The 22343-nt window shown below is 25.8% G+C and overlaps 1 protein-coding gene and 1 long non-coding RNA gene across 2 annotated transcripts; one reads left to right on the forward strand and one right to left on the reverse strand.

Moving 5' to 3' along the window:
• The first annotated feature begins 4566 nt into the window (after window positions 1-4566).
• Window positions 4567-13513, forward strand: LOC126549710 (uncharacterized). The gene is made up of 4 exons (XR_007603820.1): window positions 4567-4715; window positions 6082-6115; window positions 6409-6539; window positions 13474-13513. It is a non-coding gene; the product is annotated as an uncharacterized LOC126549710 (long non-coding RNA).
• Window positions 11162-21894, reverse strand: LOC114131498 (rho guanine nucleotide exchange factor 10). The gene is made up of 17 exons (XM_027996725.2): window positions 21533-21894; window positions 20329-20600; window positions 19986-20259; window positions 18214-18352; window positions 17977-18148; window positions 17684-17839; window positions 17309-17605; window positions 17153-17245; window positions 16856-17080; window positions 16621-16782; window positions 16379-16552; window positions 16106-16277; window positions 15906-16048; window positions 15286-15506; window positions 14908-15199; window positions 14706-14834; window positions 11162-14613 (listed from the first exon to the last, which is right to left on the reverse strand). The coding sequence occupies exons 2-17, from the start codon at window positions 20578-20580 to the stop codon at window positions 14080-14082; spliced, it is 3435 nt and encodes a 1144-aa protein (XP_027852526.1). The 5' UTR covers window positions 20581-20600; window positions 21533-21894; the 3' UTR covers window positions 11162-14079.
• Between the last annotated feature and the right edge of the window lie 449 nt (window positions 21895-22343).

Raw genomic sequence — 22343 nt, forward strand, 5'->3', positions numbered from 1 at the left:
CAAAAGTCCATAAAAGTTTACCACCCTTGTTATAATGGACTAATGAATTACGATTTTTTTAAGTTATGACTGGAACAATTAATGGGTGGAGTTTCAGGGATAGGTTAATTTCTTCTATTTTTTCATTTTTTTTCTGGCTTGATTTAAAAAATTACCCTGTATATATAATGATTTACACAATGTATATATTTATATAGATATGATATAAACATTTTTTTTAAATGTATTCTCATTTATGTAAATCTCACACTATCATTTTATTCTACATATTTTTTTAACGTAACTAATTTATATGCATAGTTTAATATCTAAAAATCGAATTTTTAACGAGCATTTCACATGCTATAACCCTATTAAATGTTATTAAAAGGAGTGAAAGCGGTAAATGATCTTATTGTGATGTGTGCCAATTTATAAAATTTTAACTTATGAAGTCATCTTAGCTTAATTATCGAGTTTAAATTAAATTCTAGTTTAAAAACTAATTAAATACCATTGTATAAAATGAATTCATTAAGTAACAACTCTTATCTATCGATGTCTAATGATGGCGGTGTTTAAATTGTGTCAAGTGAGTACTGACCTACTGTACAAAGCAGTATTAAACTTAAAAATAAAATACTAGTACAGGATGTTTGAAGTATGCTAATAATTATTATAGTCTAATAACATAATGACTGGTGGGTATAACAAATTCGCAAGTCAATTTTTGGTGTTTGGTGGGTCATGAGATATTTTTTTTAATTCTATAGATTCTAAGATATTTATAATATTTTATACTGTATAAACTTTAAACATAAACTATAAAATTGTAAAATGCTGTTATGTACCATAGCAGGAAACAAGCATACACTTCATTATTAAAAATGAATTTGTAAAATAATTATATTCATTACAAACCTATAAACTGTAGGTATATTGTATAAAGTAATAAATAATAAAAGTAGTAAACAAACTTTGATTTTTTAGGAGTACTTAATGATCATTGAGTTGCATTAAATTTCCTGGAAAACAAATTGAGTTATGGTTCTAAAAATCAATCTAACGATATAACTTGAAGACCGTGGAGTTATACTAGCACTTAGCAACTTAGCAATCAAGTAAATATAGTATTTTATTAAATGTATTTGATTCATCTGAGACTTATATATCAAGAACTATACGCATTACAATTTTTAAATTATAGAAACCTATGTTTCTATCGTAATTTAGTAATTTTAAATAATACCAAAAGTTATATGTGTTTATATAACACAGTGTAATTTTGGATTTTACAATAAAAAATATGAAGGATTTTTTTTTAAATAATATGTGCTAATGAAAGGTGATTATGAGGCTTGACTTAAAGATAAACATTTTTATTTAAAGTTAACTAGAATCTAAGGATTTGTCGTTCTTTTTTGTTACAATATGTTTATAAAGTATATTAATATTTTAATTGAAAAATTAACGATGTATGAGCTTTGTATAAAATTTTCAAGCATTTATACCAAGCAAATAATTTTTATCGACATTTATAAAAAAAAAAAAAACCAAAAAATATAAAAAATGTGTTAAAGTTAAACGGCCAACTTGTGGCAGTTTTGAAATTCTATTGTAAATGACTTTCAGATTAATTAATCTAGAGGTATTTTTAATATAACATTTTTTTTTTTTTTTAGTAAAGGTTTGATTTATTAATTTCTGTTGCATTTGAACCATGCAAATTATTCCTTCTATGTTTTTTCTTAATTTTTCTGCTTGCCCCATGTTGTACCGGATATTGACAACATGGGACATTCGTGTTTTTTTTATGAAAACCCTATTTTATAATATACCTAAACCAACTTAGGGCACTATTTTAAATTTTTAAAAAAATACTAGACAATTTTCTGAATTTAACAAATATATTTTGTATATTAACATAAAAAAAAATAAAAACATTCTTGTTTACTAATCAAATAGCTAAAAATTCTATAATCTGTAAGTAACATTAAAAAATAAAATAATAATAACAATATTGTTAGATATTAAATGAGAGGTAGGTAACTTTCTTGTCTAACGATTAAAAAAATATTAAAATATGCAAATACCACTAAAAAAATAAAAAAAGATGGGTTGAATAACAGTAGCCCAAGTTGGACTAAATAAGTTAAACGTAATTTACAGAAATCTATGCAGAATTATAATTATTTATTATATAGATTAGTAAATTTAACACACATCCGAACATATTTTTTATTATCAATTTTTATACAAAACGTCTCATTCAATGAGTATTAGTGCAAGTTTTCGGATCTTTTCAAAACGATAGATATGAAACATAAAATAAATACTTACTTTTAAAATTTGATACCACTACACTAACAAAATGATTTTAAATATTTCTAAGATAATAACAAAATTCTTGTATCACATTAATTAATTGATGAGAGACCGTTATGAAGATAAAACTAAAAGATAATATTTTTGCCCCTACACGCGCCCCAAGTTGGCCCGTTTGACGGTAGGTCTATAAATAGCTCAAAAACATTCGTCATATTTTGTTAATTTTATCTATAGTAAATATTAAAAGTATAAATTTTACCTGTTTAAAGTACAAAATAGATCCAATCCAAAACCTCCCCTATTTTTGAAAATCGAAGCACTTTATCAAAATTTTTTTCTTTTGTTTAATTGCAGAGTTATCTACAAACTAAATGTAAATAATGATTAATACTGATAACGTTAAACATGAATTTTAACCACTATTAGTTGTATAATAATATATTACATACTGTTACTAAGTTTTGATTAATGAAAATTAATTTATTATATGAATTTGTATATAATTATCAAATTATAATTAACAATTGGCTATCAAAAGCATAATTATTATTTTAATTTATACAAACTAACTGGAATATTTGGGTTAAGTATTTTTATTATTCGTGTTCAAAATCAAAATACATATACTTATTTTTAAACTCGTATTTTTGATACTTTAATATTATACAAATTATACTGTAGCGTGAGAATATGAGATAAGTATGGTTCATTTATTGTCAAAATAAAGACTGATGACCTGTATTTTTAAGAACATCACAAAGGTTTTAAACTAATAAATAAAGGTTAAAATATTAAAAAAAAAATTATTATTATTTAAAATAACAATAATTGTATATTATATATTAACCTATAATTATATTATTTTTTTTTCGTATTATTTTGATCATGCATATAGATATGTATTCAAATATTATGTATAGAAACTTTATGATACACTTATTTACAAAATCATTCACCAAGCATGCTGACACTCTCTTCCCGTCGTCACCACATTTATCATTTATTTTAAGAACTTAAACACATTTATTCATATTTAACTTTTTTAATTAGACTATATTTTCAAATACTTCAATTTTTATGTCTAATAAAAGAAGTGTCCTGTAAAGTATAGATTTTACAAATGTCAAAATTTTAATTTTAAACAATTTAAAAAAAATATTATTACAATAATATTCTATTATTTTCATACGAAACACATAACAAAAACAAAACTGAAAACTCGGATGTCATAATTTCATTAAAAAAATACCTTTACTACAGAACTTAATATGTAAAAAACTTTACCATTGTAACTTAGCTCACTAAATACAACTTAACTGTAAAATTGTATCGTTGATTTAGTTAAAATAACAAAACCAATCTGTTGACGTTGGTATGTTTGTGTAAATGTTTAACCGAAATATCATAAGGTTGCATACATAGTTAATTAATTATCCTATATAAAAAGTATATGTGTAAAATTTTATGAATTTCAATTTAGGGAAATCGCATTATTTTATTTCTTAAACTAATTACTATTGCTTGTATATAAAGTTATAAATAATAATAAAGTATATGCTTTTGTACAGGAAACTGAAAAAAAAAATACGACATTAATAAATTTTAATTTTCGTAAGTTATTGTTAAAAGTCTGACAATAAATTGTACCTATATATTTAAATCGCATGACAATCGTTTAATGAGATTAAAAATCTATATAATCATAATGCACGTGTGACAAGACCATAAATCGAATTCGAAAATTTGATATGATAAACATTCATCACTGAATTCGTGGCTCGTGCGTTATATATAATATATATATTTTCAAGTTTGACCCAAAATGTTTTATGTTACCTACTGTGATCAACGACACTCGTAGATGAAAAAAATAGAAACTTCTTAAGCATATTATTATTGATGATAGATTCCAATGTTCAATGAATTAGATTTCCCATACTAGAGAGTTCCATCTAACACCAATACTCTTGTGTCAGTAAAGAATATATGACATTCTAAATCCGACTGCAGTCCTCTATATACACTGTACAGCTAAATTTGTTAATCATTTCAGGATCGTAACTGTTGAATTGTTGCATAGGTACTATGAAAAAGTGAATTTTTTCATTGATGAGTGCAAAAGAAAACATGTAGAGGAATCAAGGCGTACTTATCTAGAAATAGCTGGTAAGAGCTTAATACCATATTTTAATTTATATTAGAATAGTAAGGTTAAATTAATTTGCTTAATTTATTTTCAATTTTAATATACGTACAGATTTAATTATTAACACGGAGTGCATTGTCTGACCCGAACAAAAACAAGGTTTTATATTAATAAAATAAATTTTTCCCAAGATAAGTTATAACGATTAGATCACAATCATTCCACGAAACAATACAAGTTTTATTATAACTATTAATAACAGGTAAGGTTTTGACTAAACACAAAACTAACTAAATTTTAACCATTTTATTACAACAATTTAAGTAAATCTATGCATACAATTTTGAACCGATTTCAATGAAAACTAAATATTTTTCCTACCTTCAAAAAATAATAATTCTGTAGGATTTAGCTGTAAATTGATTTATCAGTTGTCAAATGAAACAGACAAGACTATACCATTATAGTTTTTCTACCTCTGCCAAAAACTCTTAAAGAACAGTTCTTCAAGTTACTTAGAGAATGAATTAAAATGGCGATCGGTTTAGTTACACCTGACATGTTAGCCACGATTCGGGATGAGTTTACTTATCATTGAAAACACATAAATTTGAAAACTTCAGTAGGGAGAAAGGAAAATATTCTAAAAAATGCTTTATACTTAATACCAACCTACTTCAATTGTATAAGCTATAATAAGGTATTACTTATAGGTATTAAATATATCTTTTGAAACCCAGTCATTCTTTATTGAACACTTTGTATATATCTGTACATTTTTACTAATAATTATTAACAAGTACCAAATAGACGTGCGTATAAATCTATTATATAGTCCGAATTTCCATGTAAGTAAGCTTATAAGTTATGCAATATAAACCGACAAATAACCGAAACACGGTCCAACGTGCGTATTACTTTGAATGAAATTGATAAACAACCATTCGTGACCATAGCAGTGACGCATTTTCACCACCACTACCGCTGCCTTCGTATGTATTTATACAGTGTATAGCCACCGTTGGGGCATTACACCCCAAAGAAAATCGTATTTTATCGCGTGGTCAAGTCATAGACTGTGTATATATATATATATATATATAGGTACCCATTGGCCTACTTACGAACTGTGTGTGTGCGTGTACTTGTGCTTTATTATATTTATAGATATATTATAGTCGTTTTGCTTACGATCTCTTTCAGTCGACGCGTATAAGTGTGTTGTATATAATATACGTAGGTATGATAAATTATGCTATTAGACGAATATTGTAGTGGAAAGTATGTCAATTTTGAATGTTTTTCATAGGGAGGTTTTTTTTTCTGTGGGAGGAGTCGAGATAATATATTATCACAAAAATTGTTTTATAATTGTACGCATTAAACCGTGATAGTATTGGTTATTTTTTTTCTAACATTCTAAGTTTAGCAATGAATATATTGGTTCTACAATTATATGTTTTTTTTTGTGCCAAAAAACCATTTTCATTACAAAAAAATTGTAATCATTAAGAAAATAAATAACCACAAAAATATAAAAACTAATATTTACTTTGAACTATTAATATAAATTTAAAATTATTGTATTACTTTTTTTCGTTTTATAATAACAAAATTCTTTATTTTAGTCGAAATGATTGAAAATTGATTACAAGATTCCTCGTAAGTTGTTTTAATAATAATTTTAAAAAATCGAAAATATTAAGTGTATTAATACTTAAGGTAATATAATAAGGGCACGATTTTTTTTTTATAATAGCTTCAACTTAAACATTTAATGAACTTTTACTATAAACTTTTCTTCATACAGCAATTTATAAAAATCAAAAAAAAAAAAGTAATAATGAATAATAAGAAAAAAAATAAATAATAAATAATAAGAACATAATTGTATACTTGTATCATATATATTATATATATTATTTTGATAAAAAAAGAAGATACATTTTCCTTAGAAAACGAGGTTGACAAGTTATATTTTATACAATTCAAATTCAACACATCCGTTACAGTGACCTACTCAATGAGTAATTATGAAGTAAACTCGAAACCTATAATATAGCAGAATAAATTCTACGTAATTTATGTAAGTATATGAAATATAACTTGTAATTAATTCCCATTTCTATTTATGAAATACAAATAAAATATTATACATTTTGTTAATCCAAAAGATTGTATCTATAATTTTGCTTTTAAAAATGTACGCAACAGAGCTAACAAGTTAAATAAAAGTAAATTTTAATCAAAAGACCTTGTGAAAAAATGCATTGGATATCTATATAGCTAATCATTTAACATGAATTATGAAATGCGTTATGGAATTTGTTGTTTTTATATTTTAGAGTTCGTTTCAATACAATCCGGTCAACTTAACATTTGTTGTTTTTCTTTTTTTTTTTGTTCACCGACACTATAAACATATATATTATTATACCTAGTCTACAAAGTAGTAATTATTGTGATAAAAAGGTCGACAGCCCTTTACAAAGTACTAGGTACTGTTTATAAAGCGTGCTGTATTTACTACCAACAATATATATATAGGTAAAACATATTTTGTATGTGTAATACTTACTCGTGGATATATATATATATATTTGTCGTTTTCTTTTTAAATTAAAAATAATAAATAATATTCTGAATTTGTGAGTATTTAATACGCACGAATTAAAATTACCTTGACCTATTTACACGAATAATCATCATAAGCAACAGTGCAAAATGTATTTGCATATTCCTGTATAGTTGTGCAGAGCACCTGAACTTCGTTTACAAAAGATAATAGATGTATAGTGCTGTAGTATATTAGTGAGTAGTGACAGATGCGTGAGTATGATGGATTTTTAAAAATTATACGGTTAAAATTTAATAGTTTTGGTTTAATCTGAACATAGTTTATTTTACCTATACGAACTAAATAAATAATACATAACAGTTAAAAAGTGTACCTATTTTAAAATTGCAGTTCCGCGATATGCACATTATGAAGATACGTTTATAATAAGCTTGCATTAATATTAAATTTGAGGTAGTACACTATTAAGTAATATAGTCAATAGCGTAGCTAGGGGTTATTTGAGTATAATAATATGAGTGTATTGGTTTTAGATTAAAAGCGGAGCGATAGCGAATGTATTGTTTTTACAGTGATAAGTGATTTTGTGTCTAACGTTACTTTTAGGAACAGTATAAATTATTTATTCTTCAATTTTAAGGATGGATTCTAATAGAAAATTAGATCTAATTGTTGCTTTGGAGTGTAAATGATTAAATGTTTTTAGAACTTTTCAAAATATTCGAAAAAAAAACAAAAATTTTCTATTTATGTTACAATTTTCAAAACTATTTAGACAATAGTTAAGATAAATTTATACTACAAAATTATACACAGTACAGTTATTATATGTACCTACATGGTGCTGACTTATAAATTAATGAGTTATAACAATATTACATGATAAAGTATTATTATAATATATAATAATACAAAAATGTGATATTTTTAGTAAAAAATAGTTCAATTTATTATACTGCGTGCATTAAATATTCTTAAAAATATAGGCTGGAAGATCATGTCTGTTTAGTATCGTTTTTTGTATGCAATGATCTAATATTGAATTTAAATTCAAATCATTAAAGTAATATACTTATAATAACGAGATGTACATGAAACCTAAGTTGAGGGACTTCTTCAGTTTATGATATCTATGATACAATAATTAATTTAGTAGCTACCAGCCAACGCCCTTTGAAATTCAACGACTAGTTAGAAAGTGCTCCTTCCAATTTGAAATCCTAGTTATACTACTGACTATAACAAATAACAATACTGAAAAATAAGCATTCTCAATTTTGTTTTTAGTGCCCTTTTAAATAATTACATTCAACTCGTATTAAAAATGAACGACTTTGAATGTTCTATCTATGAAGTTCTAATAAACGGTATTATGTGGTCATGCGTAAAAAAATTTTTTTAATTTTTATATTTTAAAGTTTTAGACTTTGGTTATTGTTAAGTATTTCATAATATATATTTTATTAAATATTAAACTATGTTTTAAGGTCTATAAATTATTTTATGGCCTGCAGTGTTGTTTTTGTACAAATTGGCCAACATATATTATTACAACTCAAATAGTAGTAAAACATTTAACGATACAATTTTTCATTAACACGAAACGTAGTTATTCCAACTGCATATTATGTGATGTATATATATGTATTATAATATAATATATATTATAGCTGCAACGTACATTAAATTTTTTCTTCGTATTTGCAATGACAATATCATGTAGACATTTGTGGCTGAATACATGCACGTAAAAATTAAGTACAGTGCAATAAATAATATATTAAAACTAAATTAACATTTCTAAAAAAAAACTTTTTCTACTAATACTATATCGTAAGTTGAATAATTTCCATTTATACGTAGTCATTATAATTGAAAATAATATTTCATCAATAACATTGTACAACAATGAATTTCTATTATAAAACCTAGCCAAAAATTTTAGAGAAATGTGAAGCTGGTACAAAGTAAATACCTATTATTAACCCAATATAAAGATTAAATTTATAATCTAATAGGTAGGTACTATACCAATAATACGAATAATACAGACAGGTCCAGACGAAACCTCATTACTCAACATGCAAGGGACAAACTTCTCTTGGATCTCTAAACCTCTAATCTATCAAATCCAAAATGTTGCCACGTGGCAAATAAATTAAGGGGAAAAAATTATGAGATCATATTTATGTATACCTATACATTTTCAAGATAACAAAAATAGTCTAGTACAATGGTTCTCAAAGTTTTTAGGACCACGACCCAAATTTTCTTCCCAAATATTATTATTATTTCAGTTTCTACTTATTATCAATATTAGGTCTATGTAACTTTTAAAATTCTAGCCCCCCCCCCAAAAAAAAAAAAAAAAAATTGAAAGAATTTAAAAATATAGCCTTACAGTTTATTTGAAAATTTCAAGTTATTTTTTGAATAATAAATTAAAATATTGAAGGAAAAACAAATGGTATGCTTGATTAATCACCTTTTATATACAATATATAAAATCATCGATCATTATACTATTATAAATTTCGTTATATATATATGTCATATATACGATAAGACAGACAGCACCTTTTAATGATAATTAAGAATCAGTATTATTTTAGTATTGAAAAAAATCTCGTTTTATTTTTTTCTCGCAAAAACACTCATATATACTAAAATAATATAATAAAAAATACACGAGTTTTATATTAAATTGACAAGTGACCGCAGCCACGAATCATTGAACTATAAAAGGGTGGCGTGTAAGTGTAATGATATTATTATACTAATAATATAATAGTATTAGGTACTTTTATTTGGACGATAGATGTTTATAAATTTTAATATTAAATATAATATATAATAACAGGCCAATCCAAAATATCTAATAAACTCACCAACTAACCAACCGATGGACTTAGCTTAACGTCCGATAAGGAAAATTTAAATAAGCGTTTTTAATCTTTCATTCACGAATCCTACTTGACTCTACGTATATACTATATATATGCATAAGAACCGAGTTCGATCGAAGCGTATATTTCGGCGCTTTCTTGTGGTTCGCGTGCACTCGTTTTTATTACGTTGACCTCGTTAAGTTGTCGTTTTAATATTTATATTATGGTAATTTCGCTTTTTTTCTGCTCCTATGTAAGGTTTCGTAACAAAATACATATATACCTAGGTTTCACACAAATAGACATATGGTATAATATTATATTATGCACACCTATAGGCTATGGCAACAGAAGGATATGATGGTAATAATGTTAATAAAAATAATACGTACGATTGTACCTATATTACCATTATACCCTTATACACAGCAAGCTCATTCGCTTTTTTCCTACAATTATATAATTATTCAAAATCTTAATTTCTGAATTTTTAAATATACTACTTAAAGACCGTATATTTAAAATCATAAAAATATCTGTACTACTTAAGGAGTTTCCCGTCCAGTCAGATGACCCGGGGACTAATACACATCCCCAAAACATGAGATGAGGCGATCGGGAAGCATATCCGTGTAACGGTCACTATCTACACTCGCCGCACGAGTTCTCAGAAGTTGTCCCACTACATTTAGGTGATTTATGTTTATTACCTGCTCCAATTTTTTGAAAACTACCAACCCACGTCATAAAATAAAATTTTCCTCCGATTGGGAACAGCTCCGACGTTGAAGTGAAGTCTAAAAACACACAAATCTACCGATTCATTGTTTTTCACCAACACGTTATCTGCAAACGCGCGGTGAATGACACTCAACTGCAGTCTGCAGCACAATAACAACAATTAAAAAGCATTATTTTCTTTGCAGTATTATATGTAAATGCAAAAATGAACACTGCGAAATGTTCTGAATATGATGGGCGACCATAGGTTACATTTTAAGAGTGAAAAACAAAAATGTATGCTTTCATTAAATAATATTATAACAATATTTACTAACTTATGAAATCATATTATTTTTCATGAGAAATAGGGTTAATAGTTAATTGTCCTTTCTTGGCTCTTGCCACACCACTTCAATTGGCACCCACTATTCTAGATATTGCATAAAGAAAAGATTATTAATTAACTATAATTATGAAATATATGAGACGAATATAATAAATACTACATAGTAATAATTAAAGGAAAAAAACATATATTTATTCTTTTTTTTTTACACAAAATACAAAAGAATTTTTTTTACAAATAAAATCGTTTAAAACTAAGTTGGTTTAAATTATAATCATGTATAGTGAATACAATATTACAACCACGTTCAATAATTATAACATGTCATATTGACGTAAAACAAAAAAATATATATAGGTTATTATTATAATATATGATTAAAAATTTCGATTCTCGACTTTGATATACATAGTAGACACAGCTCGTTCAAATAGACATTACACATAATAGAAATATAGTAATATAATGGGAGTAATGTAATAAAAATATAATATAAAATAATATATATAATCTTTTTTTCGAGACGGATAAACAAAAGAAAAACAAATAAAATGTTCGTATAAAAAGCGATAAAAAAAAAAATATAAATACAAATCTCAAAATACCATTCTGTTGCAGTAGAGCGAGAGGTAATCATTTAAATACAAACAATTATAAAAAATGTAAATATAATTCACCGTGTAACATTAGTGGTAATAGTAGTAGTAATAATATATAATCGATTTCTTTTATAAGCAAATTACAGGTACTGTTACGTAGTTGTGTACAGAAATACCAGCAAACACTATTATTATTATACAATATAAATTGACGATAAACGTGTGAGGGCAAAAATTAGTTTTTTAACAAATTATGCTGATTAGTAACAAGTAGAGAGAACATAATATTGTAATGGTTAGGTTTAACAATATATACATAAGTTAACATTGCAAAACGGTTATAGCTACTAGCATTAAAATAGCGATTTTCTGTTTAAGATAATATGTGTGTATGTGCACTTGTGTTTGTGTATCTTTTTCTTATTTTGTACTTAATTGACTAAATATATCATGTTAATATATATTATATAAATATATAATACATATTTATATATATAAATATGTTTGTGTATGTTTTTGTAATTTATTTATTACTTAATTAAACTAAAAGTTTGGCGCAATATCTAGGAAGAAACACAAATCGTTAATATATATACATAGTATATACGTAATATTATTATTATGCACTAATAGTAAGTGACAAATGTGTATCGAGTGTTATAATATTAATACCATAAAATACAGTTTGTCATCGCCTTAGATAAATAGGTATAATAATAAAAATAATACAAAACTTTAAGTTAATATCTATTACCTATGATAATATTACAATGTATATAATATATATTAAAATGATTTTTAAAGCATTTGGGCGAATTGTAATAAGAATATCACAGTATTAAACACGGGTAAAACACTTATACACTATATATTATATTTTTTATTTCTTCGAGGGCTTAAATGAGTTGAAGGTACAAGTAGCAATGAGGAGCAACAGGGTTGTATGGTTGTATTAAAATAGACACAGGAAAAAATATTATACTAAAAACTAATAATACTAGTCATCCAATGGCAATAAAAAGCCTTATATAAATAATATTGCTTTAAAACGCTCTAAAATATTTGAGAATATTATAGTGTCTTTGATCATAAGCTTATATAATTAATATAGTATAAATAGAGATTCAATCAAAAAAGTAGTGAGCAATCATAAACCAAATAAAATGCACGAGTTAGAAATAATATGAAATGTATACATTTTAAGGTGACATGAAATACTGACAATTGTCATTGAATAATTGAATATTTTTAACAAAGATATATAATTATGTGTGAAAGAAAGTTTTAAGGCATAAAAAAATTGGTTAATAATTCATAATACTAATTTCAAGTACATATAAGATAAATGTGCTTGGTTTTTACAGTAATATTGAAATTCATGCATAATACTTAATTTAATAACTATGAATTGCCATACAATAATAGTATTCTATTTAAATTATCTATCGATTTTTATTGTTTTTTTTTATTATTGCAGCGTATACATTAATAGTTTTTAATTATTCCACAGCACATATCAAATTATGTTATTAATTGTATACAAATACACTAATAAATACTATTTTAAATACTTATAAATACACATTAAGTATTAACTATTTATAATCAACAAATTCACGGCATTAGAGCTGTTTAAGTAATACATAGAAAGTTAATAATAATAAAAGTAATAATTATAGAATAAAAATTAATTATTGAGCGACTAAAAATATTAAAGTATCAATTGAACTAAAAAAAAAAATTAATAGTACTAAAAGACTGATTGTGAAGGAGAATATCTATTAAAAAAAAGTGATAAACTCCAGTTATTTAATAAAATGTAATGAAAGTTGAAAGGAACATGTTGCACTAATTGTCTGTTTATATTTTGTCATAATTATTTTCAGAATATAAATATGAAGATAACTATCACATTTTTTTCAAACAAAAGTATATAATATTATTATATAAATGAAAAATCAAAATGAGAAAAGGTTACTCAGATAATTTAGAAAATAAAAAATCACTCTTTTCACAGCAATGTTTTCATTTAAATATTATTATTTTATTTAATACTTATAACTATTATTAATACTAATTTATAACTACAGTATACAGCTCTAAGGAAGAAGAATGTTTTGATTTGGCAAGATAAAATGGTCATTTGGCTTCAAAAAGGTGTTTCATGAAATTTGTTAGTATATATTTATTTAGAAAGCATAAAAGTAAATAATAGAATTTGGAATGTTTTTTTTTAATGTTAAGGTTAGTTTTACATAAAAGAGTTATTTTCTAACTTAATACATTACTCAATGTATAATGATAATTAATTTATCGTAAATTTTTAGTATCTGATTCAGTAGGTATATTTAATTAGTTTTTAATTGTTTCCACAATACTAGTATGTTCTAAAATATAACGTTATCAATTTCAGAAACACCCTGTAGGTTAAAGATAACGAGTTACCTACAACTCAATAACTATTAAAATTAATTACCATTACCTACTTACATTTATAACTTAATCTCCCAAAGTATTATGTAGGCATTATTTTCAATGGTTGAACAACACGGTTGTTGATAATTGACATAACCACGTCCACAAGACACTGTCACTAAAGTGAAATCTTTTTTTGATACATCTGACGATCTTGCATGTTGAACTGTTGACGATTCATCAGTTGATCGCAAAGACCATCGACTCGAATTTAAAACATCTTCATTTTTATCATAGTCCTTGACACACATTAAACGACCATATAGATCATAAATATCACTAGCTAATGTTTTGGAAGGTGGACGTTTTAAAACAGTGGGTGGATCTTGTAATGGCACCAAAATAGATATCGGACCGGTATGCCCATGATAAGATACATTTACTTTGCCACTGATTATAGGTACCCCTTCTAAACGAGGTAATGGAACAGTTAAGCTAATACCAGCATCAGTTCCAACCCACAGAAGGCCTTTACAAGCCATCAGTGCAGTAACATTAACTGGTGTAGCAGTACCTTTTAATCTTGTGACATTTGATGCAATATTAATATCCTGGAATAATTAAACAAAAAAAATATATATATATTATATTATAAATAAAATAAATACTATGCTATTCAATAAACACTCCAAACAAATTTTACCTGTAAATGTTTAAATGTTTCAGTATGGTACAAACAAACGGTTGTTGAATTCATTAACGAAAGCCAAAGTCCAACACCAGAATGAGCCAAAAGGTTAACATTCTTCCCATGATGAATGGTAAAATTTTTCTAAATAAAAATTGATTTTTCAGTTATTTAATAAAACACTAAATAATGATAAATTATTTAATTTTATATTTACTTGAAGTTCTCCAGTGATAGCACTCATAACAAATACTTGTTTTCCACATGCTACGTATAAAGATAAATTTATAGGTAATATACATGTGATAGGAGCATCAGGACCTAATACTACAATCTCCGGTTCTTTGGATTGGTTACCTCTTCTATAAAGTAACAATGAACCATTTGATAAAGCTACAAAGACAGTATCACAATGGTGTTTGATTGCTGTGACTCTGAGACTCTCGTCTTCACCTGGTAATGAAATACTTGCTTCTTCCGACATGTCAGCGGTATTAAAAATTAAAATACTATAAGACCAAAATAAAAAATGTATTATTATTTATTAATTAAAAATAATATTTATTAAAAAGATTTATAAAAACACTTTAGTCACCTTTTATGATTAGTACCCATCCAAACTGTATCAGAGGCTCTAACGTACTCTATAGCAGTTACAATTGTTTGTGGCAAGTCTAATGTTGTAATTTGTTTTAGAATACAAGTGTTGTTAACAGACATGATAGCTATATGTGTATTCATCGGAATATTTGTAGTGCAAACCCACAAATATGAAAATTTGCCACAGCCAGAAGAATAAAAGCATCCACAAGTCACCTACAAAGTAATTATAATACAAGTAATATAGATATAATTTACATTTTTCACCATACAACTATATGTGTTATCTCTATCCTACAAACATACAATTTGACTAATGTGAATTCAATATTTCAATGATTTCATTTTTTAACATAAATATAAGAGTAAACTAACAGATAATCAAATATACATGTAAGAATAAAATATCTGTTATGCTTTGTAAAAACTGATAAAAAATAACAGACAATTATCTTATCTTTAAATTTAATAATAGGTTTTAATCCAATATCAAAGCTAACGACACAAAACAGTTTCTATTGAATGAAAATGTTAAATTTGTTATATTGTATGTTTTTAAGGATATGCAACATATTATGCAGGTATGGCATCTTCTTAAATCAATTTAAATGTTACCTCTGCTTGTTTGCTAGATGAAGTTATGGGATGAGCACCAACGAATAAAGGCATTTTTGTCATTGGCCGCATCAACTCCTGATCAGGAACTTCCCAAGCTGGAGAATTATTTGGATCGAGAGCTAATCGTGCAAGCCTTAATTCTACAAAACATTTTTAAAGTAAGAAAAGTAAAAACACATAATTATTCTAAGATTTACCAGTGATCCATCCTTTACGTAAATCAGGATTTTCCATTTGAAAAGTGTATCCTTGACGATTAATAAATAACTGGAGACAGCAGGAGTCCATCCATGCTACCTGATCTCCTTTATATTGCACTTCACACTGTATTGCATTTAAGACACCTTTTAAATTATCTGGAGCAAGATCCTAAAAACAAAAGCATAATTTCATAAAAAATATATTATTAATAATTAATAAATATAAATTAAATAATTTTATCAATATAATAATAGTAAATTAAAACTAACCAAATATGTGCCTTTTAATGTTGATGCTAATTCAACAATACGGCTGATTACTTGATAATCATGCATTAGATGGTTCATTTCATTACATAAATTGTCTGTTGTGATACTATTATGTGATCCTGTACTACCAGCAATTGTACGTGAAACACTAGGTAATGACAATGTGTCAATAACCTATAAGTAAAAAAAAAATATTTAAAAATAATTCATTAAAAAAAAGAAATAAAATAACTATAACATACTTGAATTTCAGAAATTGGATAACTCCATTTGAATGTTAATCTTTTTTGTGATGTGCTATTGGAATCATCTTTGTTATTGACAGAAACACAAACAAGCAAATCATTTAGTAATAATAGACGTCGAGGTTTACATTTTCCAATGACCTCTCCATGATTAATTTCCTATGAATAGTATTAATAAATATAATGTATTTTAAAAAATAACAAAAATGAGTAATCTATTTTAAGAACTCACTATTTGAGTAACATCGTCTTGTCTAAGGAGACATCTGTTGCTGTCTGCTATTGGACGAACAGCTAACTTACTAGACACAGATTTTAACATTTCTTTAAATGCTTGAGCCTGCTCACTTTCACGTTTCCTTTCATTGAGCATTTCTGCTAATGATTCCAATTGAGTTAATGCTAACTGTAAAGACATTCTATCGGGATGACCATAACCAGTATTATGTAATAAATCCTAAAAAATATATACATATAATAAAAAATGTTTAAATCATAGTTTCAAATTAAAATAATATTAAATACAAACCTGGAGGAAAAGAATGAACTGTGGAAATCTTTGTACAGGTTTAACCATTAAACTATAAAATGAAAGGCGGTCATGGGATGCTTCTTGTCGATTCTGAAAAATAAAAAAATAAAAAATAAACCATATTTAATACAAAAGTAAAATACAAATACGAACTTTAAAAAATTCTGCGAGAGATGCTTTTCTTTTGGTTTCAGTTTTTGCCAATTCCATAGCATTTAAAAAATTGTTAATAAACCCACTATATATATCCAACACAATTGCTTTACTAAAAGATCCTACAAAAACATCTCCAATTCTATGATCACGATCCCAATTTGCAACAGCTTCAGCTAACGCTATTCTAAATAGTGTATGGCACTGAAGTATTTCTGGAACTCGATGAAATAATATTGAAATTTTTGACTGACTTAGAATTGATGGCATACTTTGTTCAAGAGGCTTTTTGTAATCCTAGTATCATAAAATATGCAATTATAAGTTAAATATAGTTATATGAAACAAATGCAATTTATTTATCAATTAACTCACATTCACAAGTCTATGAAGAGTAGCTAAATATGAATTTTCACTTCTCACTATATCATCAACAATATATCTACGTCTTAGTTCTTGTTCAGAAATATCAGGAGGTGCTGGTGGAAGACTTGGTGGAATAAGTCGTCTAGAAAAACAGTCTTCTTCAACCTAAAATTAACAGTTTATTAATATTAAATATTTCTATATCTCACTTTATACTAACTAAAATATGTATTTTTTATTTTTCTATGGGTAGTATTTATATAATATTTATAATTAGAATTAAAATTATAATATTAATATACCTCTGGTAATAGAGGCATTTTGCTATTTGGCCGAACATCTAGATCATATTGAGAGCATCTTCTTAATGAAAACCATCTCGATAATAAACCAGGACTAGAAGGTGGATCTGGGGATGGAGGGTTCTTTGTCCACCTCAATGTTTTAGAAACATTATTTCTAGTATCATAACTCCTAAAAATAAAAATAAGAAATGTGAAAAAATACAATTAAGAAAATATAAAAAATAAAGCACATACTTGTTACTTTCTTCTTCTGATGAAAGTTCTGGATCTCTATCAGAACTTGAACTTTTTTGTGAAGGAGTATGGCGTTCATTAATTGTGGTTGATTGTGTTACTTCATCCCACGAATTTTGTCGCCATCGTACAGACTCATCTGTTTATAAAATGGAATAATTAGATAAGTTAATTTTTTTTATTTATTCCTTTATATTTTTAAAACTATTATTAACTAAATTAAACAATAAAAAAGTATTATAAATATAATTAGGGCTAGGATTTATATACAACAGTATGCTTTTATTGCAACTTCTGATTATTAATTTTGTTAATAATATCCAAGAATCACCTCATGATGATGTAAATGGTGGCGTTTTTATTTTGCATTATTGGACAACATACATATTAATGCATATATTATGGTATATTTTATTACTTAAAGTTTTTATGTCATGTGATGTCTAACAGTCTTAGTAAATTTAAGAACATATTAGGTGTGCCCAACCTGCAGGAATATTCCAACAGGCCAGTGACCATTTTATAAAAATTAGAAATTTGTTTGGGTAAACAGGTATTAAAATTGAATATAGAAAAATTTACATTTTATCGAAATGAATAAAAAAAAAACCATGAAGTATATAAGACCCACAGTATAAATATAAATTTTGAATATGACCTGTAAGTTGAAAAAGGTTGGGCATGCCTATATTAAGGTCTAACAGAAGGGCGCCCAGTTTTGAAAATTTAAAATCTCATGTCATTATTTCATGTTATATGTTTGAATAGCATTAAATAGTTTAAAAAAATATTTTAAAATACATTATTTTTTTATTTTATTTTTATGCATATTTTTAATAAACTATTATGTACAATTTTTATTGCCTATTTTTATTCTAGTGCTATTTATAATATAATATTAAAACCCTATTTATATAAATATAATTTAAGATAGGGTATTAATTTGTAATTTTATTTATATAAGGTGGTTCTTTTATCATGAACCAATCAATATTTCAAAAACTATTAACATTTTTAAAAATATTTCTTTTATATAATTAACATTTAAAATAAAACAACATTTTCAGATATTATTTTAAGTGTGTTACTGTTTTGAATAAAAATTTACATTTTTAATTTAATATTCTGAAACAGAATACTTTTCGAAATAACCAGATAGATAATAATTAAAATTGAAACAATTTTTTTTTTTTAGTTACAATTATTTAAAGTTTTGATGAGCAAAGTGGAGTGGAACAAAGATACCTTGCATAATGTTTAAAACATTATTTGGTTGACTGTAAAAACTATATAACAAAGAATTTGTCCAACCAATATGTGAAATAATCACAGTAATTTATAATGTTATATCATGCATCCTATTATTGTTAATATCAATAAAGGCAAAATGTTTTTTTTTATCAATTATAAAATAGAACTATCTAAGTGTGACAATAAATAGACAAAAAATTTTAATTACTCATGAAATATTCATAATTATCAATATTATCCTAATATTTGTAAAAGAACATAACTTTATAACACTATGTTCCAATTCTTTACTTGTATTTTACGAATATCAATAAAATAAAAATTAAATGAATATTAAACTTAAACCTTTAAACAGTAATATATCATTTTTTATACATGCTGGATATGAACATAATGATATTTATGGGATTTATTTACCTAAAACTAATTATAAGAGCTAAAATAAAAATGTATATGATTAAAAAATAAATACATTCATCGCTCTGCGAAAATCAGAATCTAATAAAAATTAATGAACTAACCTGGAAGTGATGTTTTACTAGGGCTGGGTGAAATTAATGTAGGCATTTTATTCCAAAACCTTTTTGTGCTGAAATGAGATTTACGAGGCCGGCTTAAACTATTTGTACCACAACTGCTAGCATCACAAGCAACCCCACTATCCACACTCAAATTCACTGGCGAACCATCTCTTGAAGTTCCTAAATTAAGGCCAGATGAACCATTATTGTTTAAACATGCACCATTGTCAGGCATTATCATCGCTTCCATTGATAAATTTAATTCATCCAAAACCTTAAACAAAAAACATATAATTATTCATAAGATACATTACACATATCATGTTATTAAAAGAATACTTGCCTGTAAATGTTTCGAGTGGACATATCTAACTTCTTCATCAAGTTTAGATGTTCCAATCTCCTCATATATGTTTTCTTCCCGTCCATATCGGTTAATATAACTATGTTTTGAACATGAATGTGGTTTAGACCCATGTGGACCATGCTCATAATATGCATAAGCATAGTCACCGTTGCTGGAAGCAGGTCCACTGTACCGAGGACAGGTACGTCGACCATCGACATATTGTGATTGTTTATCTCTGGATGCCATTTTAATCAGCTATGATATACCTAAACATATATACAAATAATGTTATTAAACTACTTACTAGATATTGAGATAATTTAAATCTCAAATGATTTATTAAGAGTTCATTATTTATTGAAATAAAGTTCTTATCATACAGCAAAATTGTGGACATGTTTAATGAATTAATCAGCCTTGTAAGAAAATGAAGTAAAATATCATTGAAAAGAGTTCTAAGAAATAACCAAAATAGGAATTTACAAATCTGATAATTATTATAGAATGGTATTATTAATAGTAGGTAAATATAATTTTTATGATAAAATACATTTTTTTTCAACAGTATGCATGTATTCACAAGGAAAGTTTTATTAAAATCTCATATTTCAAAAATTTATCCAATGTTCTAATTATATATTTTAAAAAAGGAAATAAGTTTAATTTAAACTATCATAAGCAAAATTTAAGTAACTAAATCTTTTTAGTAAATCCTGATATTTAATATTTAATTAACAATTATAACTTATGATCAAATATAACAGAATTAAACAGATACTTGGTCTTTTTTGTAACAAATTAAATTGTGTAGTGTTAATACAGGTAGTCCACAAAACATATGAATAAGTACAAAGATCAGTTTTTAAATTATATAATAATCGATTTAAGTAACTACCTCGTCTCAAGTATAATATTGCAAAAAAATAAATGTATTATTATAGATATGGAAAATGTAACCGTAAACCTAATACTAGGATGTTGAAACAAAAGATTATAATAGGTACCTACCTAAATTAATAGATTTATTATAACTTTAATTCACACATTTTGGGGTCAGTATTAAAAGAGATGAAAGAAATTTTACCATTTGATCTCACCTATGATTTAAAATTTTAATATTATATGTTATAATTTTTTTTAAGTAATAAAAATAAATAATTATCATTATCAGCCAAACAAAAATGATTGAAACTCTTACGTTTATTGTAATTCTATCCATTGCCGGTGATACGATGAAGTAATTCGAAACACAAACACTAATAAAACATTTTGACTTCTTACAAACAATGATCTTAATATTTTAAAGATCACAACGACGACGAAGACGACACTACACCGCAGCTATTGGGAAATCGTTCGCCGTAACTATCATAGAATACGAAGTGCACAACAAACGAAAAACAAATTACAAATTAACAGTAAAAAATACTTAATCAGAATAACAACATTGGTTAATTGACATTATTGGGGGAACGACTTGTGTGATTTGGGAGAAGGATAAAAAAAAACCCGTACATAAAAAACAATATTAAATTATGTACCTATATAGTATAGTAATGAAATGAATAATGATGTAGTGGTGAGCAGATTATTTATTAGGACGCGTTTGGAAGACAGTGATCGTGGGTGCGTTCAGTTGACTTTCTGCCGTTATCACAGTCATTTGGCACGTTTCTCCTCCATGGTTGGAGTATTTGAAACGATAACGATAACACTATTAACACTAAAAAACCAAAAATAAACAAGAAAATATCTAATGAAAACAATGCAAATAAAAAGCAAACAATAAAATGTTTTGAGCACAGAATAGATTTTATGTGTTATGAGCGTCTAAATTTTAAATTTTTACGAAATCGATGACGATTTTAAATATTTGTTACTATTCAAAAAGTATAAGTCGTAGATACTTGATACTGTCTCCAATTATTTAGATAGTCATTTTCTTTACATAATTTAATTTTCAAAATGTTTTACTTATTTTAAGATTAAAAGAATTCTAAATATTCATT

This window comes from Aphis gossypii, chromosome 2, assembly GCF_020184175.1.
Source record: "Aphis gossypii isolate Hap1 chromosome 2, ASM2018417v2, whole genome shotgun sequence".
NCBI classification, from domain to species: Eukaryota; Metazoa; Arthropoda; class Insecta; order Hemiptera; family Aphididae; genus Aphis; species Aphis gossypii.